A 25,727-nucleotide genomic window follows, 5' to 3' on the forward strand; every position below is an offset into this window, starting at 1 on the left:
CATTTGGATATATCAGAACGCGGCGACACGGCCGGCGAAAAAATGGACGATTGCTCGCGAGCCTATCTTATAGGTCAGAGAGTTGAGCCGTTTGGCATATGGAAATGGGTAGCTCCGTGTGTACGTCCGTGTACATACGTGTGCGCTCGTCCATTTTCTTCGCCTGCCGCGTCTCCGCGCTCTGATATGCCCAACTATTTTAATTAATATCTCGAAATTTTACATAGTTGTTTGAAAAATGACCTCTACAATTTTTGTTCACTTTTATCTATTCTACTTATATTTTTCTCTTGGCACGTCTTACGCGGGACACCCTGTATATTTTCTCTCTATATTATGGTGTATTAATATATTTGTATATATTTAAAACTTTTGGATTGTACATCCACTATATTCTCTATATTCTCTATATACATATCTTATATACATACACGTGCTACTCGTGATTGCAAAGTAAGTAAAAAATTAAGAATACTTCTAGTTGCATATTAAAAAAGCAAATTAAATATTTTGAAACTCTACGAGTCAAAATTACATTTGCAGGTTTTATGAGTGAAGGTTTGTGAACGGAGATCGTTCGCGATCGGCTTTACATAGCTAGTACGGCTTACATAGCATTATTATTTTACATAATTCAATATTAACGATATTTAACGAACGAACAAATTTTGATATTTCGCGCAGTCGAATCGTGAAAAGGATGAGAATGTTGTGGGAATTTCCCTGTTTTGGGAATGATAGGATGAGCCCTCGCCGGGATTTCGTGACCACCGCCCTCGAGCGGACCAAAGGCTTCATTATTTTCATGATCAGTGGTCTAAGGGTAGCTAAGTTCACCCTCGGCAGAAAGCTTCCCGTGAAATACGGTTCTCAGCTCATTTCGCCGTCGGATATGCTACGATCCGAGGTGAATTCCGTATCCGAGAGAGGTCGTCGCTTTGAGGAGATCACGAGACAGGGTCGCCATGTACCAGCGGACGTGATCGTCCAGCTGGTCGTGAAGAAAATGATGACGCAGCCGAACGCTGTTGGTTACCTGGTCGTTGGCTTCCCCAGGGAAAAGAGACAGGTGATTTTGTTGCGATTTCATACCACTTCCGATCCCTACGTGCGCGCGATTTCGTCAAGGTTACTATTAACCGTTCACTTTTTATTTAAAAAGTCGCAAGTCGGTGCTTACATTAACTGCAACATTTAAACAAAACAAAATAAGAACGAACGACGTGTATCCGTCGTTTTTGATAATATAATTTAAGAGAATGCTGAAGTTGAAAACTTTACCGACATAATACTGATATTTTTCTGCAAAGTTTACGTTGTATTGGTTGTACAGAATTACAAATGCTTTTACGTAATGAAAACATGTACAAAAATAAATAGAAGCACTGCTCAATATGTGATCTGACAACGAAAAAAAAATTTTTAATCTCAAGCTGTTAACGTATTAATTATACTCCATTAGCTGTTAATTATATGTTGTATTCTATTATGTCACATGTTTCTTTCTTATAAAAGGATTACACGAGAAGACACTTCAGTCCCAAATCATTGGCTCTAAACAATTACAATCTACTCGGACGATAAGTGGAGCATAATTGTCTGATCAAACGAACTCATGAAGTTTGATCAGAATTATGCGAATACTTTTTGTCCGAGTAGACGGACCTCCTATTTCCCGAAAACATTTTGATTTCTCTTTCTGTCCCATTTTATTTTTATATTTGGGACCTGTTTTAAATTATGAAGATTTGTCGCTACATGCGCGACGGAGCGGTGTGTACTACCTTTTTCCTTTCAGGCGGGAACTTTGAATTTGTTTGTTGTAAGGGAGTATCATGCAGCATGATTACAATCTACTCGGACGAAAAGTATTCGCATAATTCTGATCGAATTTCACTCAGGAGTTCGTTCGATCAGGCAATATTTGCCTAATCGAAAAGTTGCGTAGCTTGTACATACCGAAAGTGTGGATGCTTCAGACAGAAAAATTTTGAAAAACATTACTTTTTTTTATATCTAAATTCAGAAGCTTAAAAATATCGGAAAAGTTTGCAGAAAGATTTTTACACATACGTGGTTAGGTTTTCTGCTAAAGATAGTAAAACAAAGCAACATATGTTTACGTAAGTTCTATATGTACAAGAAATATAAAAAGGATAGCGTGGTTGTGTTAGTGACGATTATCTTTGCATTAATGACACTTATCGAGTTCGTTAATTCCGTCGAGTTCCGCATCCCATTAATTCCACATTCTTCTGCTTTCACTCACAAGCATAATTTATTTATTCATAATCAGTTATCGAGGACAAACTGTTGATAATGATCAGGTTCATACATTCAACGACACATCGAAAATTACGTACAAGCAAATGGAAAAAATAGCAATTTGAAATGGTCGTGAATGCAACACATATTTAAATATGTATGCACCGTTGTGAACCACATGAATAATGTTGCTTGGGAATTGATTAATAAATTGCGAATCATATTTTCTATAAAGTGAGTTCGATATTGAATGTTAACGGAATTCCATTGAGATAGACAAGTGGGAAATTTCTCTCTTTGTTTTGAATTGAAGTAAAATAAAACATGTTTGAAAAATATTTAATGTACTAACGAATCGTTAGTGATGCAATTTTTACTCTATTTTTATCAATTACGCATATATATGTAAGATAGAAGGAACAGGAAAGAGAGGAAATGATTAAACGTGAGTGAAATAAGGAAGAGAGCGATTGTATAACATTCAATTTTATTGAAAGGCAAAGGAGAGTTTGTCTCACTGTTCTGTTGCGAAAGTAAATTGATATAAATAAATGGATATCGCGTATTAGCGAGAGGCACGATCAAAAGAGATACGGGCAGGCTCGAGGGAAAGCGATTTCTACCGGGGACGTGTGCCACTCTCCATTCCTGCATCGCGAGTTAACAAATTCCTGATTGTCAATTTTTCGCGGGAGCGTGCGCGGAATATCAGGTGTACTGCCGTGTCCAGACGTGGTTTTTCGTGCTCTCTCAACCATTTCCTCAGTTCCTTCCGTTCGTTTCCTATCCTCGTTCAAAGCAAGACGTTGGAAACGATGAAGCGGAAATTACCACGGACCTCGAGGAATGGACTCTTGGCACGTTAGTCCAGTCCTACGCCCGTCTCTGTTTTAAACAATTTCTTTCTGTATTTTAATCTTTCTGTTCCTTAATGATTGTCATTCCTGCGAGTACAGTTTTGCGCGAACGCGTCGAGCATTTCTAGAAAGCCAGAAAATGAAAACCACGTTTCTCCCGACTATACGTTAAGATCAGTGAACTTAAACGAGTCAATTGTTAAACCGAACGAAGAGCGATATGAGTCGGGAAATGAGGAGGAGAACAAATTGGAAGGGTCGCGCGATTTTTAGCGCGACGATCGCGTCGCGTGTCGCATCACGATGAAAACACGACGACTCGTTCATCATCATGGGCGTCATTAAGGCATCAATCGATTCCGTTGCCGAAATAATTTGCGGGCGAGCCAGAGCGAGGGTTATTCATCATCTCCCATGGTAGTTTCATCTACATGTTAAGAATGTCCTTCACGGCGGTGGAATCGTTCACGTGCTCGGACGGAATTTTCTCTTCGGCACTCTTCCGCCCGCGGAAGAAGCAAGTAGGAGACGTCGAAGACGATGAAGCGGAAATTGCCGCGATACGTCGAAGAACGGAGCAGCGGCACGTATCAGGGATTCGTTCCCGAATTATATCCGTCCATGACGTTCCCGTCCTACGCTTCCAAGGACAATGGTTTATATTAGAAAGGAGACGCTGGCGGGGGCAGCAGGGTTGGAGCGGAGCCGGTGTTCGACCAAGCGGACGCGCAATTAAGTGGAATTGTGTCGCGAACGTGTGCCCGAGGTGTCTTCCCCCATTGTAATTTAAGGTGTCCCGGTATTCGAATTTCCACAGGAGAAAAGGACAATAGGGAAGAGAAAGGACGAAAGGAAGTAGAAAAAGAAAGAGAGAAAGTGACAAGAACCAACGAGGATGTCGACGAATTTCGTTTCCGGGCGCGGTTCCACGAGATACATCCGTCGTATGTAATCACGTGACGTAAATCACGGAGTGCGGATTAGGCGGGATCGTGCACAAAGTTGTGCTTCACGTTGTACTTGAGAAAATGAGATTTACGAAGATTCGGGAAGATGCGCACGATCATAAAGGCTTGAAGAGATTCCGAAAGAGTCTGCCGTCGGACATTACGGGGAAAACCTCTTTCGGTGCCGTTGCACCGGTCACGTAGTCGTGGATTTCAACTGCGTCCGGGTGTAACGACGCGTCCAGCAATATTAGATGAGACACCGTTGCACAGCAACGGCTGGAGATAAATGTTTCAAACGGAAATTTGCCGGGTCGCGTGAGATTTCTGAATACGACTGCTCGGACGACGCGTTACACCCGCGTGGCTATTCACGGGCCGTGAATCGACTAATTAACTCTTGTTAGGCGTAAAAACGCAAGGGGGAGAGACAAGACTTTGGATTATAATCACCGCTAATGTGGAAGCCGGCAGCAACGCCAAAAAGGTCTGCAAAAACGCAGCAAAAAATGCTCATACAGCCGGACATGAAAAAACACACGGGACCACTTGTAGTGTAATTACGATAAAAATGGGCAAAAATTACGACGAACCGAGGGTGCGGAACGAAAAGCGACAAATACGCGGAGACCGTTTCTGTTACTTTTTTAACAGTAACAATGAGATCCTCGAATGGCTGGTCGACAAAAGGGAGAAAGAAGCGGCAGTCCACTTGTCAGAGCACATCCGCATTGCGCCCTTTTTCCAAAATCGGTGTGTGTTATTTGAGAGAGTATTAACGACATATCGCAATAGTTATAGCTTCAGTGATGGAACGAGAGGCGGAGCCAGTGCGGTCGATGCAACGCCAACGTGCAAATATTTAGCGGCACTTGCTTTAATTGAAGCTACAACGACGTTGATTAAAGTGAAAAGTGCAAAAGCGAGATTGAGAGAGATAAAAGCGAGAAAGAAGGAATTAATTAAGAACGGTAACCTGCCAAGCTTTCTTTTCTTCCCTTCTACCATCATTCTGCCAATTGAACTAATAGTACCTATAATTTAGATGGAAAGAAAATATCGAACTGTGTGTGATGTAATAGAAAAGGATCCGCTACTGAAACGCGAGCGATCGAGAGCGAAGCGATATCTCTCGTTCTACGTACGTTACGTACATCACCGCGTGTACTTGGACGCAGTAGCCTCTTTCTCTTTCTCTCTCTCTCTCTCTCTCTCTCTCTCTTTCTCTCTCTCTCGCGATCTATCGAAAAATATCTTTGAGACATTCCTTAACGAACTTAGAGCCAATTCTCTCTCCCTTAGCGAAATTGTCGAGGAAGGTCATCGCTTTCCGCGGAACTTCTTGATTCTCAACATTAAGTTTCTCTCGGGAAGTAAGTGAAGTTTATGTTGAAATAAAGTCGAGCGCGCTAAAATTGATCGGACAAAGTTCCGCTATCCATTTGCATCCCTGAAACTCACTTCGCGACGGTCCTTCTATTTTTCAGCGGGCAATAACTTCATATCTGGGTCTCCTCCCGGAAATCTTCGTTAAGGGAAAGTCCATTCCGGATTCGTCGCGGCCAATATACGTTCGTGTAACTGTCGTCGAGTCCGTGGCGAGTCCCGAACGCGGAATACAAATGCACCCGAGCTCACTTTATATCCGCTGTCCGCGTTATCGCTCGTTCGGTTTCCGCGCCTACGGTTTCGCTCGATTAACGTCGCTGGCAATTTTCAGCGGGCTATCGATTACGACGGGCGATGGAGGGATGGTCCGACGGGATAGATGGAAAACATTAAGCGGTAAGAAACAGGCGGCATAAATCGCAGCACGCGACGTGGCAGTAGAAAAATGTCTCGGCTCGAGATTTTTGCCCCGGTCCAGCCACGTATCCAAAAATGAGATTTTCGAGCGAATAAGAGAGGCAAAAGAGGGTGGCGGTGAAGGAGAAAGAGGTAGTGTTTCCGAATGAAATTTTTCGGGGCAACTGACAGGCTCGTTCTCTCGATCTGGAACACGAAACTGTCTGGCAGCCAAGTTTTACTGATACATCCCTCGAACGATAACGATAACTTTTTGACGTTGCTATCGACTATCGACTCCGTCTTTCTCTTCTCTTCTATGGCAAATATGACGACCAGGACGACGACGACGACGACGATGAAAATGAGGACCACCGCCCATCGGTGGATTCTACTTCCGCGATATTGCGACTCCGCGCGATATCGAGTGAACTTGTAAAACTTGCGCAATCAGCCGTGGGATTGCATGTGGTCTCTTCTCCGGGATTCCGTTTTGCCGTCGCTTATGGAGAGGCATATCAACCCACCGCCATGCCGCCCCTTACACATCACTCTTTTCTCGTTTCGATAAATGTACTTCTGTCGGTTTCCCCATCCTTCGCCATTGGTGTTAATTAGCGGCTTTCGCGATATTTGGCGAAAAGATATTCAACGCGAATTAATTCTTCCCTTATTTTTGCTTTATTACATTCTTCGTGACGAAAGATCGGAAGATGTATAGCGGAGATACGCGCAGTCACGCTCTCGGAAAAATTGTTGACACGATTGTATCCGCGTCGGTCCTCCCTACACCTTAAGTTCGGATTTTCTTTTTCCTTTTACCACAATTCTCCCTCCCATAGAGCTTACTTCTTTCTTGAAGAGGCCATTACTCTCTTCCGCCGTCTCGGCGCAGTCGGGTGAGATTTTTACGTCCGCGATTTTTACGTCTGCTTACGCCCTTAAGCGTTCGCGAACCTCATCAATTTTTTAACGAAGCGTGTCGAAAATGTCCCAAACTTTCGTCTCATCCCGTTCTCGACAGTATCGCCGTTGAACGACGAGCGAGGTGAAAGCGAGCAGACTACTCTAGTTTCTCGTTACGGGTGCCCGATTGTTTTGCGAAAGTTCGAAATTGCAAGTCGTAAGCCGTGCTTTATTCCGGCTCCAACACCGGCGGAGGACGACGGACGAACTGTAAAATATTGCTTCTTGTAATGCGGCGCATGCATCTTGGGCGGCCGCGCCTTCTAAATGCGAGGAATGCCGACAATGCTACGAAAAGTGGAAGAAACGAGAAGAAGCGGCGGGCGAGGCGGGACGGGCTGCTTTAATGGCTTTTCGGAAAAAAATAGTACGCAATTAGATTAAGAAACGAGATATCGGGTTTTATTTTGCAGTGCGCGCAGAATTTTAGTCAATCAACCGTTTGCAATTTTATACATGTGCTCGGATTTCAAGCAGTCTACATGTAAGAGTGAATCTTGAAATAATCATAAACTTTAACATATGAAATAGTCAAATCGACTAAAACCAAATGTTTCTATTACAAATAATTTAAGTTAAAATAATTAATTTCATGTGTTAATATAATACACGAGAAATGTGTTCTTTAGAATTATTCAAATGTTCATTTAACATATGATGAATATTGGTTTATACTTTGAAAAAGTGAAATTATATATAGTAAATAATAAAATGTTTTTTCGTCAATTTTAACATTTTTTGCATGTCTCAGAAAGTCCACTCTAAATTTCGCGTTAAAATAACATATTTGTCGTGAGGTATTTTTTAACACACTGAAAATGTTAATTATTTGACACAAACATATTTTGTTCTATATTTATATATGTTGTTTCAACTTAAAGTACGACGTTAGAATAACACAAAGAATAGTTAGAAATAATTGCAAATAATGTTAAAATGCAACTGTTTGCATCTTAAAATTTAACATTTAAAAATGTGTTACATTTCTTACTTTTACTTTAAATGTATATTAAAATTTATATCGTTGAATATTAAATATTAATATCTTATATATGTTAATATCTCACGTAACTGCAAAATCATGTTAAATAACATTTCTTTTATTCACATCATACGGACAAATGTTCTACAAACATTTTTTACAAGTTATTTTAAAAACTTTTTCACGTTAAAAATACGTGAAAGAATAGTTTAAATAACTCATCAGAAATGTTACTGGAACATATTTGTCCGTATAATGAATAAAATAAATGTCATATTTTAACATAATTCTTCAGTTACGTGAGACATTAACATATATAAGATATTAATATTTAACATTCAACGATATAAATTTTAACATACATTTAAAGTAAAAGTAAGAAATGTAACACACTTTCAAATTTTAAGATGCAAACAGTTGCATTTTAACATTATTTGCAATTATTTCTAACTATTCTTTGTGTTATTCTAACGTCATACTTTAAATTGAAACAACATATAAATATAAAACAAAATATGTTTGTGTCAAATAATTAATATTTTCAGTGTGTTATGAAATAACTCATGACAAATATTATTTTAATACGAAATTTAGAGTGGACTTTCTGGGACATGCAAAAAATATTAAAATTAACATTTTATTTTTTACTGTGTATAGATTGACGCGAATTATATTGACAATTTCTGTGCAACGCTACTCGATTATTCATAATTTTAATTCTCGAATATGGAATATCATTTCGTGTGCGGTGCGCATCTCTCTCACTCTTTCCCCTCTTTTCTCTCTCTCTCTCTCTCTCTCTCTCTCTCTCTCTCTCTCTCTCTCTCTCTCTTTCTCTTTCTCTCTCTGTCCTGGCTCTCTCGCTTGTCTCGGCATAACGGAAAGATATTTTATGTCGTTTCTTAACCGGGCAATCGATAGGGTTCATGAATCTATCCGAACCTTTCGATGAGGAGATAAATCTCCCCGATCTACCCCCGATATTTCCTTCTTTCTACCTCGCTCTCTGTCCTCGGCGCGCGCTCGCCGATCGTTTCTTGTCTCGCGGACGTGATCTATCGGCGGATCTCCGTGATACGTTCAAGTTTGCGCATGCAGGCTGCGCCATGGGACGAAGTAGGGCATCAAGATGCGGCAGCACGTGATTATCCGTATTCCGGCGTCTCTTCTGGAGCAATTCCCGGTCGCTCGTTTGCGCTGAAAATTTGAGTTGCAATTTCGCGTACGAATGCCAGTATTTCATCTTCTCCCCCTCTTCCTCCCCTCTTTCCCTCCACACCTGTTATGAAGTCTCTGTCGGTTAGTGCCGTGTTGCACCGTTGCACCTGACTGATTTCAACAGCGTCCCTACGAAAAGTTCACTTTTCGCTCTTAAAGACGAACCTCGCACGAATCCAATCGTGGATCGCGGAATTTTATAACAATGATCTATATCTACATTCCTTTTGCCATTCATTTGTCTCGCGCTTGAGTTTCCGCATGGATCATAATAACGATAGCGCGAGAGCGAGCAATGCGGCAATATTTACCCGGGTCGGAGCCGCTTTGTCGCTATTGCGTAAGTCGGGATATCGATCTTTCTCCAACGGGGGAATATCCTGCAATTGACGACGGCGACGCTTCAGTGTCGCGTGTAATTTCTTTCGGCGACTAAAGAGAGTGCTTAAAGAAGATAGGAATGAAGTTCCCGTCGTGTGCCAGTCACTCACAGAAAGAGAAAGAGAAAGAGAGAGAGAGAGAAAGAGAGAGAAAGAGAGAGAGAGAGAGAAAAGAGAGAGAGAGAGAGAGAGGGGGGGGGAGAAACGTGCGTCTTTCTGCCGTAGAGAGAAGTGCGCATAGCGAGGAGACGAACGAGCCTCATCATCGTCGCGACGTTGCGTCGCGCAAGAAACGGCGCGATTAGTACCGCCGTCCGTCCGAGCGAGATATTACTCCGCTGTAGCTTGGACGATTTCTTTGCGGGAAACGTCGGATTAACGAGTAATTGATAGCGGAAACGGACGGTACGTTCCGTCGTTGGTAACGCGGGCGAATATCGCTTAATTTCTTCTTGCACGACTTTCTCGCTTCACGCGTGCGCGATCGATAATAGCGAGACGAGCCGATATTCCGGCCGCAGCTCCGATGAAAAGCTCGAGAAACATGTGGTACATCAAGCACGAGCAATGTTCTCTTCTCCGAGATTTCTCTCCGTTCGACCGGATCTAGCCCCAATGAATTCAGATAATCGCTTAAACTTCGCTGCGTAACGAAACCGACAACGCGTTACTGAAAAATCACGGGGGATTACAAGGAGGATCGTAGGATCGAGGTGCGCGTTTGAGTGTTCATCGAGTGAGCATCAGCCGAGTTTTATTAATCGGTTAGACTCTCCTCGGTATCCTCGTTCGTAACGCGCTACATACTAAAGTATGTGACGCGCGTTATGTCTTGGCGGAGTGTTATTGTCGTCACCATCGCCAGCTACGTACCGACTGTTGCCCGTCGTCGCGAAAACAATGGCACGGCGAGATACAATGTATGGCGACGATATAACAAAGCTTGCGCGGCACACAAAAGCCAGGCGAACCTACTCGTTTAAAACGCTTACGTCGATCTCTATGCCGATTCCCCTACTTTGCCCCTGCTTCCGTTCTCGCTCCCTTTCGGGACCGGTTGATGCCAGCATCCACCGGCGCGGTGGTAGTCCCGATCACAGGCATCTACAATATGCTAGACTGCGAAAGGCACGACTTCTCCTAGACGTTTCGGTATATACAACTCGTACATATGTCGTCCGCTTACTGTTTCGTGCATATACATATATCGAGGTAGCACGCATATATTTTACTTAGCAATCCCATAAGCATGAAGGACTCTTATATTGATTAGAGAATCACCGCATGTCCCAGTCGGTTATTAAGTCCGCTGCTAATACCTCATGTAAGTACATAGCTTTTGAGTATACAGAATCTAGGAAATATATTAGGTGGTAAACTTAGTTCCTGCGGTTTTTTTGTTTAAAAAACTCATTTATTTCGACATCAAAAGCAAAAAATACATTAATCGAAGTATTTTCCCTCGCTAGCTATACATTTTTCCCATCTTTCGGGCAACGCGTAGATTCCGCGACGATAGAACGATTGGTCTTTTGATGCAATCCATTCGTCGATCCATTTTCGCACATCCTCGTAATTTCTGAAGTGTGTATCCACCAAGCCGTGCTGCATCGACCGGAACAAGTAATAGTCCGAAGGAGCTAAGTCTGGTGAATACGCTGGGTGCGGGAGAACTTCCCACTCGAGCTGCATCAGTGTTTCTTTGACGGCTTTGGCAACGTGTGGTCGAGCGTTGTCGTGCAAAAGCATGACTTTACGTCGATTGCTGGCTACTGCTGGCCTTTTTTCCAACAATGCTTCATTCAGACGGTTTAATTGTGATTGATATCGATCCCCCGTGATACTTTCGTTCGGTCTGAGTAGCTCATAATAAACGACGCCGTGCATATCCCACCAAATGCAAAGCATTGCTTTGTGGCCATGAATATTTCTCTTTGGTGTGGATGTCGATGGTTGGCCAGGGTCTACCCATGATTTTCTTCGTTTAGGATTATCGAAGTATATCCATTTTTCATCGCCAGTCACTATGCGCCACAAAAAACTCTTCTTTTTCTGCCTGGCGAGCAGAGAAATAGAGATGTTTAAGCGATTCGCAATGGCATTTGCGGTTAATTCGTGTGGTACCCATTTTCCCTCCTTTTGAATTTTTCCCATTGCATGTAGACGTTTGGAAACAGCCATCGGAGTAACATTTAATGCTGCAGACAATTCTTGGAGCGTTTGAGTAGAGTTTTCGTCCAATAATGCCTGCAAATCGGTGTCTTCAAACTTTTTCGGTTGGCCTGAACGTTCTTTGTCATTGACATCAAAATCACCACTCTTAAATCGCTGAAACCATACTTGGCATGTTCTTTCCGATGGAGCATAATTGTCATAAGCTTCGAAAAGCAATTTATGAGCTGCAGCTGCAGTTTTTTTCAAGTCAAAGTAATGAAGCAGCACATGTTGAAAAAACAACTTATCACGTTCCATATTTAATCAAAAGAAAAAATAGTACTGCTCGCTTAAATGAATCTCTTCGCACTGAATTTTATTGACAAATGACTAACCTCTAAAATGCAGCCAGTTTCAGATGTCAAAATAAATTACACCTACAACTAACGTCATCTAACTGTGAGCCGCAGGAACTAAGTTTACCACCTAATATATACATATTTCTTTTTTAATATATATAGGGTGTCCCAAACTTACGAATCCAAACTTTCCTCCGCAACTTTTACGGGAATGTATAACGGATTGAGGTGAACATAAAAGTCCTATATTATTTTGCGATATTCGTAATAAATCTCGATATATTAATTAAAGAAGATTAGCGAATGATCACGCGCGATATGAGTTGTAGATGGCGCCGTCTGCCGTTGTATACTTATACATTAGGTCAAACTGAATAAAAAGTTTTCTACCATTGTGCAAATAATTACATAGATTTTTAGATATTAATTAAAGAAGACTTGTGCATTATCGCGCACAATTATATAATATTTTTTTTAACTAAAAATCCACATGGTTTGCAAAATGATATTTATTTGCAAAATGATAGTTTTTTTTGTTCAATTTTACTTAACGCACACAACAGCACACATCCATATCACAGCTCATGTATATGGCCATATCGCTATATACAAGCTCATCTACCATATCGCGCGTGATCATTCACTAATCTTTAAGGCTATCTCGCCGCAGAAAGTCTGAGTTGACGGTGGCACCTAGCAGTATCGAGAACACGAAATAACCGTGTCAGCGTAGCTGATTGGCTAACACTAGGCCAGGTTCACGTTACGCCTCGCTTGACACCTCGGAAAATTACTTGCGTTTTATCGCATTATTTTTCAGTTTCTCTGTGAAATGTGTATATTATCGTGATCCTCACAGCCGTAAAATGTGCAGCAAACTCAGTGACACTGGTGATACATTGTGAAAATGGAGAAATTAAATGTGTTCATACAGGTTGATATCTCAGCTGTCAAGTCACCGTGACAGCCGAAAAATGTAGTATTATTTCAGGAATTATTTTACGATGCTACGTGATATATCAGCCAGATATCTAAGTTTGCTATATTTTTTACAAGTTTCAGGATTAGGAAAATATTTGGTTCTTCAAGGAAAAGTAAAAAATAAAGCAATAAAATGCAAAGGATTTTCGGCATGTCATTTCTTGCTTCTAACGTCATCAAATCAATATGAACGCCCCGAAATAGCAGAGCCTTAATTAATATCTCAATTATTATTGCGAGTATCGCAAAACCGTTATTGGACTTTTATGTTTATCTCAATTTGTTCTACATTCTCATAAAAATTGAGGAGGAGAGTCTGGGACATCCTGTGCATGCGTATGTGTGTGTGTATATGAATACACAAACATACAGTTACACAATACAAGAATATTATCATAATCTTAAATAATTAATATTAATATACAGGGTGTAAAAAAATTAGACCGACTTTGAGGGGAAATAGAGGACATAAAAACAAACATATTTTGTTAATAATGTTTTTCTCTACGACGCTTCGTTTTAATACTACAGGGTACAAAATAGGAATTTTGATTTTAATAAAAAACAAACATATAAGTGGAAAAATTAAATTTATTTCAATTACACATATATATTTTAATCTTCAAAAAACAATGAACAAAAGAACGGAACAAAAATGCGCAACTGATTAGCTCAATTTATAATAAATATTAAAAAATTCCTCTATTTGCTTCAACACAAAGATGACATCGTCGAAACATTGATTGTCTCACACGCTCAAAGACTGCAGGAGTATTCTGAACCTGATATACTGCAGCAGTAATTCGGGCTACCAATTCTACTTCTATTTTAATAGGTGTCTCATAAATGAGAGTTTTCATATGCCCTCATAAAAAAAAGTCAAGCGAAGATAAATCTGGTGACCGGGGAGGCCATGCGATAGGACCTCTTTGGCCTATCCAGCGCTCATTAAATCTTTGGTCCAAGTAATTGCGCACAGTAGCACTACAATGGCTCCATTGTGTTGGAACCACATTTGCCTTCTTGTGACAAGTGGCACGTCTTCCATGAGTTCTGGCAAAACTTCCTCGAAAAAAATACGATAAATATTGCCATTCAATCGTAAATAGTAAATTAAATTTTTCCACTTATATGTTTGTTTTTTATTAAAATCATAAAATTCCTATTTTGTACCCTGTAGTATTAAAACGAAGCGTCGTAGAGAAAAACATTATTAACAAAATATGTTTGTTTTTATGTCCTCTATTTCCTCTCAAAGTTTGTCGGTAATAATTTTTTTACACCCTGTATATTAAAGTATTGGCGTAAAAATTATAATCGCACTGAATAGGCAGTTAATTAAAATTATAGTGAGTAAACGACTTAAAACATAGAATGACGGGTAAAATCACGATTGTTATAAAAACATAGATCTACATAAAAAAATATTATTACACTTTACAAATGCATTGATACACCAGTATGTAAGTATTATTAATCGATTCTTCTCGGTATGTTTGTGGTCTTACGAACAATGTTTCTTATGCAAAGTTATGTACATGAATGAGTGGAAATGACGAACACATAACTCTGCATTATTTTCCTCTACATTGTTCGCGACTCTATATTGTTTGCGATTAGTTTTATCCGGTATGTGTGTATACAAGATGTCTCAGAACAATCTACGAAACTTTCGTAAGAACGTAGAGCGGGTTAAAATAAATGTAAAAGTCGTATATCGTTTTGCGATATTCGTAATAATAACTGAGAAATTAATTACGAAAGATTAAGGAAAAGCGTGTGCTGAATGGTAGAGGACGGACCGCTCACAGCGCAACCCAGTAATATAGCGCGCGGATATCGCGCGTGGCGATTGAAAGACAATGCACCACTGCCTATACTTATACCGCTGCGCTCCTACGTCTTGCCGCACCATGCCGAGGCGAGATCCATCGTCGCGAGACTAAACTAAAGTAAGGTGGATCGTTATGTTAATAGACAACATATTTACGATTTTTCCCTTAGGCACTTTCGAATATGTTGTTTCGTCGGCAACAGTCAATTTTATTAAATAATAGGCTAATTAACCGATAAAGAGGTTTTGGACTATCTGACCGATATGTATAGCGAATTTTTAGACACGGTGCGTTCGATCTGAAAACGAAAATTAGGCGGCATCAATGAAGTTTGATGAAATAATGAAACCGATCGACACTCACTATTTATTGTTCCACGACCAATATTTTCGTTTTTACTAAGAATATTTCGAAACGGGTGTTAGCGACGCGACTTACTCGAGCGGATCTTAGGAAGATCATAATTTTGATGGGGATAAGCATTGACACGTAGGTCGTGATGAAAGGTTAGGGCCATGAGCGGACTAAAAATTTGATGAAGCCCGCAGGACTTCGTCGACCTCTCGGAAGTACTCGGCTTAAATAGATGGCATAGTTTCCATTCTTCCCGAAAGACGAGGTCGCTCCATGCCTCCACCTATCACACGGTCGAGGATGAATAACCGGGCTTTGGAAATCTCTCTTTTGCGTACGTGTACGAAAAACGATGTTTCGAGCTACAACGAAGCAGACAAAGATTCGTGGAATATTAATGAATACCAAAATACTATATGAAGGAATTTGTTAACGTTAGAGCATAAAGTTTTCTATAATGAACAAAGACAAGAGATACATAAATGAAAGAAAAAAGTATAATGTACCCGAGCAAAAATTGAATCTAGTTATTGTCTAGTAATGATACAGAAAAGTTGGGTTTTACATCGCTACTAGCTAGAAATGTAACGCTCAATTCACCTAGTGACTGTATCAGAAAAATTGTCTAGTAGCTAGATATAAAAAAGTAACTTGTAACTATAATTGGTACAGTTACTAGACAGTTCTGATGTCCAATTTCTATTCAGGATTTACAGATGATTTTTTATCTTGTTACTGTGTAATCTTTTTTATCTAGCTACTATCTATGTAATTGGTATAGTCACTAGATAGTTCTGACATTCAAAAGACTGAGTAGGAATATTTAGCCAATCACGAACTGGTGACTGGCTAGAAAACTTATCTAGTCATTACTATTTAGCTACTAGTCTTGAAATCTGCTCTACTAGATACATTTTTACTCGGGTAGAAACATTATATTTTTCGTTCGAAATAATTAGATTGCTTCTTCGAATAACATAATATTTGTGAGAGATACTTGAAATGTGGAATATTTCTCTTAGCACTGATTTTAATCCTTTGCATTATACGAACTGTTGTAATGACAAGTAAATTTTTTCTAACAAGAAAACCGACAAAAAAGCGACAAAATTAGGAATACAACAAATTAAACGCAAAAAAGCACAATATTTCTATGTAAGTCGTATTCGATTGTGTTAAAATGATTGTGTCAGCTTATTAGACATCGAAAAAAGACTCGTCATGAGAAATCAGATGTTAATTCAATTTACTTTTTATGTACTGCTTTGTGTCGACCAATACAAAGTCTAACGCAATTTCAGGTGCTTGATGTTTCACAACAAGCAATGTATTTGTGTAAGCAAATGTATGCAATTGGGATCTGACTTTATAAATACAGGCATACTTCCGCTAAACAGCAGAATCGTGCTTCGGATCGTGATCGTCAGGTTAATTAAATAAAGACCAGTGGTGTATATTAAATTTGTCTTTCGTAGAATGAATTTAGAGCAAATTTATAATTCTTTTCCAGAAAGTGGTGAGTGTGATAATTACACATTTCATTTATATTTGTGGTACTTTCGATGTACCATGCTTTGTGCAACTTAACAAGGCACTTTGCACTTTTAATCGCAAATATAATTAGAAAGGTTATCTTTTATTTTATAAACGTGCCAATTATAGCTGAACTACAGATGATAGTAAATAACGTATAAACTTTTTACCATATTTTCTTTGGGAAAATAATAAAAGAAACGTTTGTTGAAAATGTAAATATTAATTTTTATGAATTCGTTAACTTTACCGAAATTTTCTCGTTCATTCTTTGACATGTGAAACAATGCTAAAATAACGCAATATCTTAATAAAACATTGAAAAATATTATTAAAAAGGTATTCGTCTTGTATAGATACTTGATATCTAAAAAATTGCATTATATTTTTATTTCCAGATCCTATAACTGGAAAATGGCCGATAGTGAACTCATGTTATCCAGTATTATTTCTTACTGGAGGATATTTGTATTTTATCTATATTGCTGGTCCTCGCTACATGAAAGATAGACCGCCATATAAACTAAAAAACTTCATATTCTTTTACAATATATTTCAAATTTTAGCAAACGCGTGGTTTGTACAGGAGTTTATACGTAATGGTTGGTTCACGAAATATGGAATACGCTGTGTTGCACCAGATTTCGATAGTCCCACTGCACAAAAGGTGTGTTATATTATGTAATATTTATGTTGATGACTGATATATTACATGGTCTACGAGAAAATATAATAATATATAATAATATATAATAATATTATTATATATAATAATATATAATAATAAATATATAAAAACATTAAATATATTAATTGTGAAGTGATATATATACTTTTTAGATCATGGCGGTATCATGGTGGTTGTATCAAATAAAAATAATCGATTATATTGAAACCTGTATATTCGTGTTAAGGAAGAAAGAAAGTCAGATCTCTGGTTTACATGTGTATCACCATATATCAATAGTAATGTTTGGCTGGATTTTTCTAAAATACTTTCCGGATGTAAGAGGGGCATTTCTTCTAATATTAAATTGTTCCGTACATGTAATAATGTACACGTATTATTTCTGTGCTGCATGCGGTCCGAAGATTCAACAAATAGCCGCGCGCATTAAACCTTACTTAACTACTATACAGATGGCAAGTTATATTATTATATCATATTATATTATATATATATATATATATATATATATATATATATATATATATATATATATATATATATATTTCAAGTTCATAAATTTAAAATATATTTTTGACATTATTTTATTTATAATAATAATAATTATATAAAATCGTATAAAAATTATTGTATTTAAAATCTGTTCTGGTTCTAATTCATACATACATACATATTAAATATGTTGTGTTTCTTATATTTTTTTCTGTTTTTGGGACTAGGTACAATTTATCGTGGCGTTGCTGTTTCTAGCACAAGGTTTTCTTCCCTCCTGCGAAACACCGAGAGGAAAAAAAATATTACCTTATTTTTACGTCAATATAATAATATACTTGGTCTTATTTTATAATTTTTATAGGAAAAATTACATTAAGAAATCTAAATAAAAAGTTTGATTGGAATGCGAATTCTGCTTACTTCAGTGATTGATAAAGTGATTTTTTAACACACACATATACATAGACATACAGATACACACACGTGTGCATATTAAAAAATGTTGCGTTCTCTATCTTATATTTATTTGAATATAAGTTACATAGAGCGAATAAGTAATAAAATTGTATAGTGCATAGATATAATATAATATAAATATATCTCTTATGCACACACTCGCATGGTACCATAAATATTTATTTTGCATATTATTCTATACATCTTTTATACTTTATATAACTGCTTGATCTTAATTTAAATGATCAGAAAATCTGTCTTACAAAGAAGTAACGTATGACACACATGCCAAAATCAATTGTTACTCATCGTTGCTAAAAAATTGTTAAAATGCTAAAAAGTACTTTTCTTACACATTGACAGCCATTTTCTATTAGATATTTCTAATAGAGCCTGTCTTACTACTTCCGGCGTATGCTCATGGGTTCATATGTTCTAATTAATTATGGAGTAAATATTGCGAAAATTGCAAAACATAATTTTTCTGATTATTTTGACCCGTTCTATTTGTACACCGTGACTGCGCCGCGAATTATCGGACACTCTGTACGCATAATCTTATTCTACAAAAATGTAACTCCTTTTTTCAAATACTTATGTTAGTATAAATTAGTATACAATATAATAATCAAGTTTTCTGTACACTATAAAAAATGTACTAGGCCTATATTTTCATTTTTTGACAAACTTTTTGCGTTTTCCTTTCGTCTTGCTATTTCCATTCCAAGATGTATGCTTCTCGATAAAACTTAGTAAACTTCTTAAATTCTTCCATCCGACAGCATTAGTAGTTATAATTGAGAAATCTGTATAATCTTATCAACATAATTCCGCTGACGCCGATGATGATATTTTTTAACCAATCGCGTCTTGGCTACTTCGGTTACATCCGAAACTTTTATGTACAATTATTCTTTGAGAAAGACACTCATCATGATTGAGGACGATTCTTATAAATTAGCTCCGTGAGATTCCTGTCAAATGTCTGAAAATAGTTAGAAAACGTAAAAATCGAACTCCACGGATTTAACCGACTGTGTCGCGAATCTCTCGCAACTGTCAATAGAACATACAGAAAAATATTGTTTCAATATGATCATTTACTTAGCGCATTCATGAAATAACGACGTCGCGAATGTTATCTCAGTGCTCTGTAGAGGAGAAATATGTAAATTTATGTTATGTTATTTTCTTCTCTCTCTTTCTCCCTTTTTGAAATTCTTTTTTCTTTTTTTTCCACATAGCTATAACTTGTTTCAAAAGAATAAAGTTCCAAATTATATGTATCATTATTTGTATTTCCTACTATTGCTTCATTTTTCTGTGCACAGAATATTGTTTACGGAGATTTGCGCAGAGTATACGATCGACCGACAAGATATTTCAGCATTGGCATGTTTGCACATTCGTACACGTCCATGTGTCCGAAAATCCTATTTGGAGATGTGCGCCAAAATATAGCTAAATCACTAAATATGGCTCACGATTACGTTCACGGCCATATTATGGTCAACAATATGAGCTTTATCGTTTATGAGTTAATCTAGCGGCAGTAAATAGAAATTTTAGGGAACACACGTGTGTATGTTATGTCGGATGATCGAATTCCTTCCAAACGCAAACTTAATTTTTTACGACTTTTATATTATCATATTATATCATCATTACAAAGCTGTTGTAATATAATTGCTGTAATACAATTATATTATTATTGTGATATAATTGTTTTTCATTACACTTTTATAAATGTCTTCTCTCTTCTTTCTGTTTCAGGTAAGTGCGATGGATATCTGTTTCAAAGAATAACGATTTTGATGAATCGTGATGCAGTAATTTCGTCTACAACGTAACATTTCGTGAAAATGTGCAAACGTAAGTACACCGCGTTGCTACAGAAGTGGTTTATTGATGTACCAGATTAGCGTTGTCTGTGAGAAGACGATTAATTTCGCTAAGGGCCACATTATAATATCCACTTATCACGAAAAAGTTTATTCGACTTTTACCCGAGCTACTTCATTCTGCCGTCAAGTGCAAAATTCAATGTAACACCATAGGCTTGATATTTTATAACAAAGTAGCGTTTATTAAAAAGGAAGCGATCGCGAATTGATCTTATACATATACGAGGGTGGTCTGAAAAGTTTCCGACCTCAACGTGAAGATAGCAGCACTTGTAAATAAAAGCTAGTGAATTTCGTTGTTCATCTGTTGACAGTTACTCACCGAAGTTTCAGCCATTTTGGACTCGCAGTTGTTATGTAACAGTCGTTTGAGTAAGTTGATGTGAGTGTTTTTGTGAAAATGGACAAAATCGAGTATCGAGCTGTCATTAAATATTTGTTTTTGAAAGGCAATACGCCTACGCAAATCAAAGATGAGTTGGATTCTGTGTATGGGGACTCTGCACCATCATTTACGACAGTGAAATTTTGGGCCGCTGAATTTAAACGTGGCCGTAAGAGCTTGGGAGACGATGAACGTTCAGGACGTCCAAAAACTGCAACTACCGACGAAAACATCGCCAAAGTTCACCAAATGGTGCTAGACGACCGCCGAATTAAAGTGAGAGAGATAGCAGAGGTTATGAACATGTCAAAAGAACGTGTTTGTCGCATATTAAATCAACATTTAGGCATGAGAAAGCTGTCCGCGCGTTGGGTGCCGCGTTTGCTCACGTTAGACCAAAAACGTGTTCGAATGAACATTTCCAACGCTCTGTTGGAGCAGTTTAGGCGCAATAAATCCGAGTTTTGGCGCCGATTAATTACTGTAGATGAAACTTGGATACACCATTATACGCCTGAAACAAAAATACAGTCCAAACAGTGGACTGCAAAGGGGGAACCGGCTCCAAAAAAAGCAAAAACTGTTTTTTCGGCTGGGAAAGTGATGGCGACTGTTTTTTGGGATAGTCATGGAGTTATTTTAATCGATTATCTTCAAAAAGGAAAAACCATTACAGGAGCATACTACGCATCATTACTTGACAAGCTGAAGGCAGAACTTGCGGGAAAACGGCCACATTTGCAGAAAAAGAAAATCCTGTTTCACCAAGACAACGCACCGTCTCACACCTCAGCGGTTGCCATGGCGAAAATCCACGAATTACGGTTTGAACTGCTTGACCATCCACCTTACTCACCAGATCTAGCCCCAAGCGACTTCTTTTTGTTCCCTCATCTAAAAATTGCGCTCGGAGGACAGAGATTTTCGTCAAATGAAGAGGCAATCACCTTCGTGAACAATTATTTTGCAGAGAAAAACGCCGAGTACTATTTCGACGGGTTACAGAGATGGGAGCATCGCTGGGAGAAGTGTGTAGATTTACAAGGAGACTATGTTGAAAAATAAAAAACAATTTTCAGAAAAAATGACTTGTATCTTTGTTAGGTCGGAAACTTTTCAGACCACCCTCGTAGATATATTTTTGCTAAAGAGTAGAGTCGTGCTTGGAATCGTGATTACCTAAACAAAAAGTCATTTAACCAAAAAGATTAACGTTAACTCAATCATGCTCTTTTTCTGAATGTAATCAAAATAACCCGCATAGAAAATACTTTGGAATCTAATTAAGATCTAACCCGATTTCCCGTAATAATCATAGATTTTAAGTGGGAAATTTATGTAGATTTTGGTTAGAAGTGTAATGTTTTAAACACGCGAATTCAAGTGGGAAACTTAGGCAGATTCCATTTGGCCATTCCTTTCACGTTTTCCTAAAGATTTTTTCTGGCTTATATTTTAATCTAAAATTGAGCAAAATATATGAAACACTTTGAGTATTTACTCGTTACAAGTATATAACATATATACACATATACTTGTAAAGTTTAAATACTCCGAATGTTTGTGAAAAAATCAATATAAAGAAATTATAATGGAAGGTATTTGAGCTAAGAAAGTAAAGTCAAAAATATGTATAAATATCCCACAAAATCTTCCGATTTCATACAAATGTATGAAATTATTGAATTATATTCAGATGTACAAATTTATTACACATAAAACAAAAATGTATTATTTTAACATGGAACAATATAAGCCAGAGGAAATATTTGTATTATCTTTATCGTATTAATGAAACAGATGCAAAAAACACTTTAAAAAGGTCGAGTTTACCTAATATTTCTATTCCGATTCTAGACAAAGAACCCATGTTTCAGATAAGAATGAAATTCTCAATTGGTATAGTAGTGGGACACTATTTATTTTAGGACACAAAGTTGGGCATTTTGGTTCGAATCTAATCTGCATTTGGAAAAATATTAAGAAATCTCTATACCGGAGGACCAGATATTTGAGTGTTATTACTATGTAATAACCCAATTTTGCACGATATTATACCTGAATGTTCTGGTTATACACTAGAATATCTCATTATAATAAAAAGGAATTCTATTTAATTCCGCGAAAACTTGTTTGACCAAATATATCATGTTAACATTAACGTCAACGTCTCTTTCTTTCTGCGTAGGAAATAGTCCATAAATCTAAGACATCCCTTCATATTGCCTTATAGAGCTTGTCTCACTAAATTACGTTTATTTGTTTATCAATCCTTCTTAATGAATATTTCAATAATTGTGGTTACTGTGTTTTACATTACATAAATTTACCTTTTACATTTATTATTAAATTCTTATTAAATTGATATTGACATTTGGCAAACATATATACTAAATTGTCAAAAAATGATACGTATAAATAAAAAAACTTGAATAAATTTTGACAAAAGATAAAGTTTTGTTAACTAGTCGATTTATAGAACTGTTTCGCTCACAATTGTTAGATTACGTTTGATTATGTTTCTTATTAAGGCACGGGCTAGTTATCGCGGCCATATTGATTGATGACGTCAGAAGCGAGATTTGCACACTTTGCGTCCGAATCATTGCTAAATAAAAAGATATGTTAACAAAATGACACTTGCAATCGATTCTACACACTCGTATAATGCTACGGACAGTGTTCTTTTCCCAAAATAACCTTTACAACACTGCAAAATATATATGTGGAAATCGACTTATTTTAACAGAAGATCAGCTGTGAGACTTGGTGCGAACTATATCAAAATAAGTACTATTATACTTAAAAATTACAAAAAGCACAATATCCGAATAATTTTCATACATCCGCAATTGTGTTATGTGTGATATGTAAGCACTATAGTCAGTAAAAACGCCGCGATTTGGACGACAAAATTTAGGTGGCTGTTTACACACACACACACACACACACGCACACGCCACGCACATGCCACGCACACGCACACGCACACGCACACACACACACACACACACAATTCACTTTACCATACGGCAACTACGATGAATGAAGTTCTTATTCCTACCACTGATGACTGTATCGCTACCGCCGACGCGAATTTCTCGCCTAACTAGCCAAGAACCTTAATATAAGCTTTTTCCCGCTTTTTTCCTTTTTCGCGTTTTTTTTCATCCTCGCGATACTGATTTATTTTTCTTACGCAACGAATGACAAGAGGTGTGCTGATTGCGTTTTTCGCCTGTGAACTCGTGATCCAACAATCTCAAATTTCTTTTGACTTCGAGCATCATGGGAAGTTGAGTTAATAAGTTAAAATTTTCTTGTAAGACGTCGGTATACATACACTGTTATATGAAGTGATACGCGCGCGCGCGTGTACGTGTGAATCTAAAATGTCTTTCTTCCGACTTCTCTCGACGCTCTGTCGAGTTTGATATTACGTGTTAACCATGTATAACCGACGTATATCACACATGTTAAAGAAGAATGCGCTAATCTAGTAAAATCCTAAGGGAGATTAGATCTTAGAGAGTAGTTAAAATTTTAATTTTTTTTGTCCCGTTTTTTTTCTTAACACATAAAATCAATATACTTTCATGAAATCGAATAGACAATTTTACTTTTAAACTAACTATTAAATTCTATAAAATGAAAAATAAAATTTTTATTATGTAGAACTTAAAAAATCTATGAAAACTAAAATCTATAAAAACTTATTCTATAGAATAACAAATAAAAAAAACAAAAATTTTCGGATATTGAGTATTTACATCTTTTAAATATTTACTCTCGTAAAATCTCGAAAAAGTATTTCATGTGTTTTCATTAATTTTACAGTAAGATAATAATAATGGAAGAACAGGGAATGAGAATATACCAAACTATGGCATGCAGACAGAATTCATATTGTGTATACCTTTAAATTTAAAATAAGATTGAAACTAGAAAAAAAATCTTTGAGAATATTTAGATTTCTTATTTAAAATAGTATGTTTAAAATATTACATTTCTAATTATTCTTCTAATACTACTACATGGATTTTCGAATCAAAGTACATAATTTTTTTTCGGAAGATCGAACTGAATCCCAATTAGATATCATGCAATTTTCTACGTGCATATTCTTATTTATAAATATATATTTTATATGTGTACGTAAAAACACACGCTAGTTCTTTATTGATATAACATACATGTATATTACAATTTTATTAACATACATGTATATGACAATTTTATTATCATTCATGTATATGACAATTTTATCCTCCCACAATCATATTAATATTAAAAAGTAATATTAGTATTTAATAGCACCAAGACATCCGTGCTTGCTCCTTATGTGCCGTTTCAAATCTCAATGTTAGTTAATCTATTCGAGAAGCTTTCTATTATTTCGGTTTATATTAATACAATATATGGCTCTTCACAATCTATTGCATTTTCTGGGGTTTTACATATGTTTTTTGATAAAAGTTATAGAATAGATACAAATTTAACAGTAAGTTTTGTAAGAAGAGTATGATACTCCAGTGTGAAACGACTTTGCAATATGTGATAAAATTCTGCGACAAGTACAACATTAGGAACAAAAATTGCACCTGCAACGTAAAACGAAAAACAATTTATAATGTATCATTGGCTAAATTTCCGGATATCGACTGGTGATACGCGCTTAAACCGCGAAAGAAATGTTATCAAGTTTTACGCAATGTAAGTGGGTATAAAGAAAGCGTGAGGAAAAAGAAAAACTTACCATTTGCACTATAGTTATACATCGTTTTAAAGGTGTAATATTTTTTTGAATATCCGGTCCACACGCTGCTAGAAAATAATAGATGTACATTATCACGTGTACGGCACTGTTAATTATGAATATGAACACCGTGGGACCAACGCAGTAATATCTTAGGCTGCACCATGCAATTAACGAGGTGCTCACGTGATGATATACATGCAAACCGGACACTTGATTATTCTTTTTCCTTAACACGAATATGACCGTTTCGACGTAATCCAGCAATTTCAACCAAAAGAAGCCCATTGCGATATTAATACCCTGCAGTCAAATTATTTAGACGTTATTTTGTGACATATTGTTGGTATTTTTTTCTTCGTAAAACAAATACGTTTGCTTTCAGCATGTCATAAGAACTGCGTGATCGCTACGTTAGAGCTTATTA

At 37.2% G+C, this 25,727-nt stretch overlaps 3 protein-coding genes across 3 annotated transcripts in view; 2 read left to right on the plus strand and 1 right to left on the minus strand.

The window, feature by feature from the left end:
- LOC116849356 overlaps window positions 1-25,727 on the plus strand; it is a 473,095-nt gene that overhangs the window by 77,937 nt on the left and 369,431 nt on the right. The gene's annotated exons all lie outside the window — the stretch shown is intronic.
- Window positions 16,481-18,930, plus strand: LOC116849359 (elongation of very long chain fatty acids protein AAEL008004-like). The gene is made up of 4 exons (XM_032826445.1): window positions 16,481-16,599; window positions 17,015-17,283; window positions 17,457-17,759; window positions 18,024-18,930. Exons 1-4 carry the CDS (start codon window positions 16,560-16,562, stop codon window positions 18,186-18,188), a joined length of 777 nt encoding a protein of 258 aa, XP_032682336.1. The 5' UTR covers window positions 16,481-16,559; the 3' UTR covers window positions 18,189-18,930.
- LOC116849363 (elongation of very long chain fatty acids protein 1-like) overlaps window positions 24,962-25,727 on the minus strand; it is a 5,871-nt gene continuing 5,105 nt past the window's right edge. The window contains exons 4-5 of the mRNA XM_032826449.1: window positions 25,301-25,603; window positions 24,962-25,145 (exon numbers count right to left, since the gene is read on the minus strand). Of these exons, the coding sequence (XP_032682340.1) occupies window positions 24,978-25,145; window positions 25,301-25,603 (471 nt within the window). The 3' untranslated portion in view covers window positions 24,962-24,977. The remainder of the gene's footprint in view (window positions 25,146-25,300; window positions 25,604-25,727) is intronic.

This window comes from Odontomachus brunneus, unplaced genomic scaffold (genome assembly GCF_010583005.1).
Source record: "Odontomachus brunneus isolate Ranch 3 - 2012 unplaced genomic scaffold, Obru_v1 Obru_scaffold_113, whole genome shotgun sequence".
In the NCBI taxonomy this organism is placed as follows: domain Eukaryota; kingdom Metazoa; phylum Arthropoda; class Insecta; order Hymenoptera; family Formicidae; genus Odontomachus; species Odontomachus brunneus.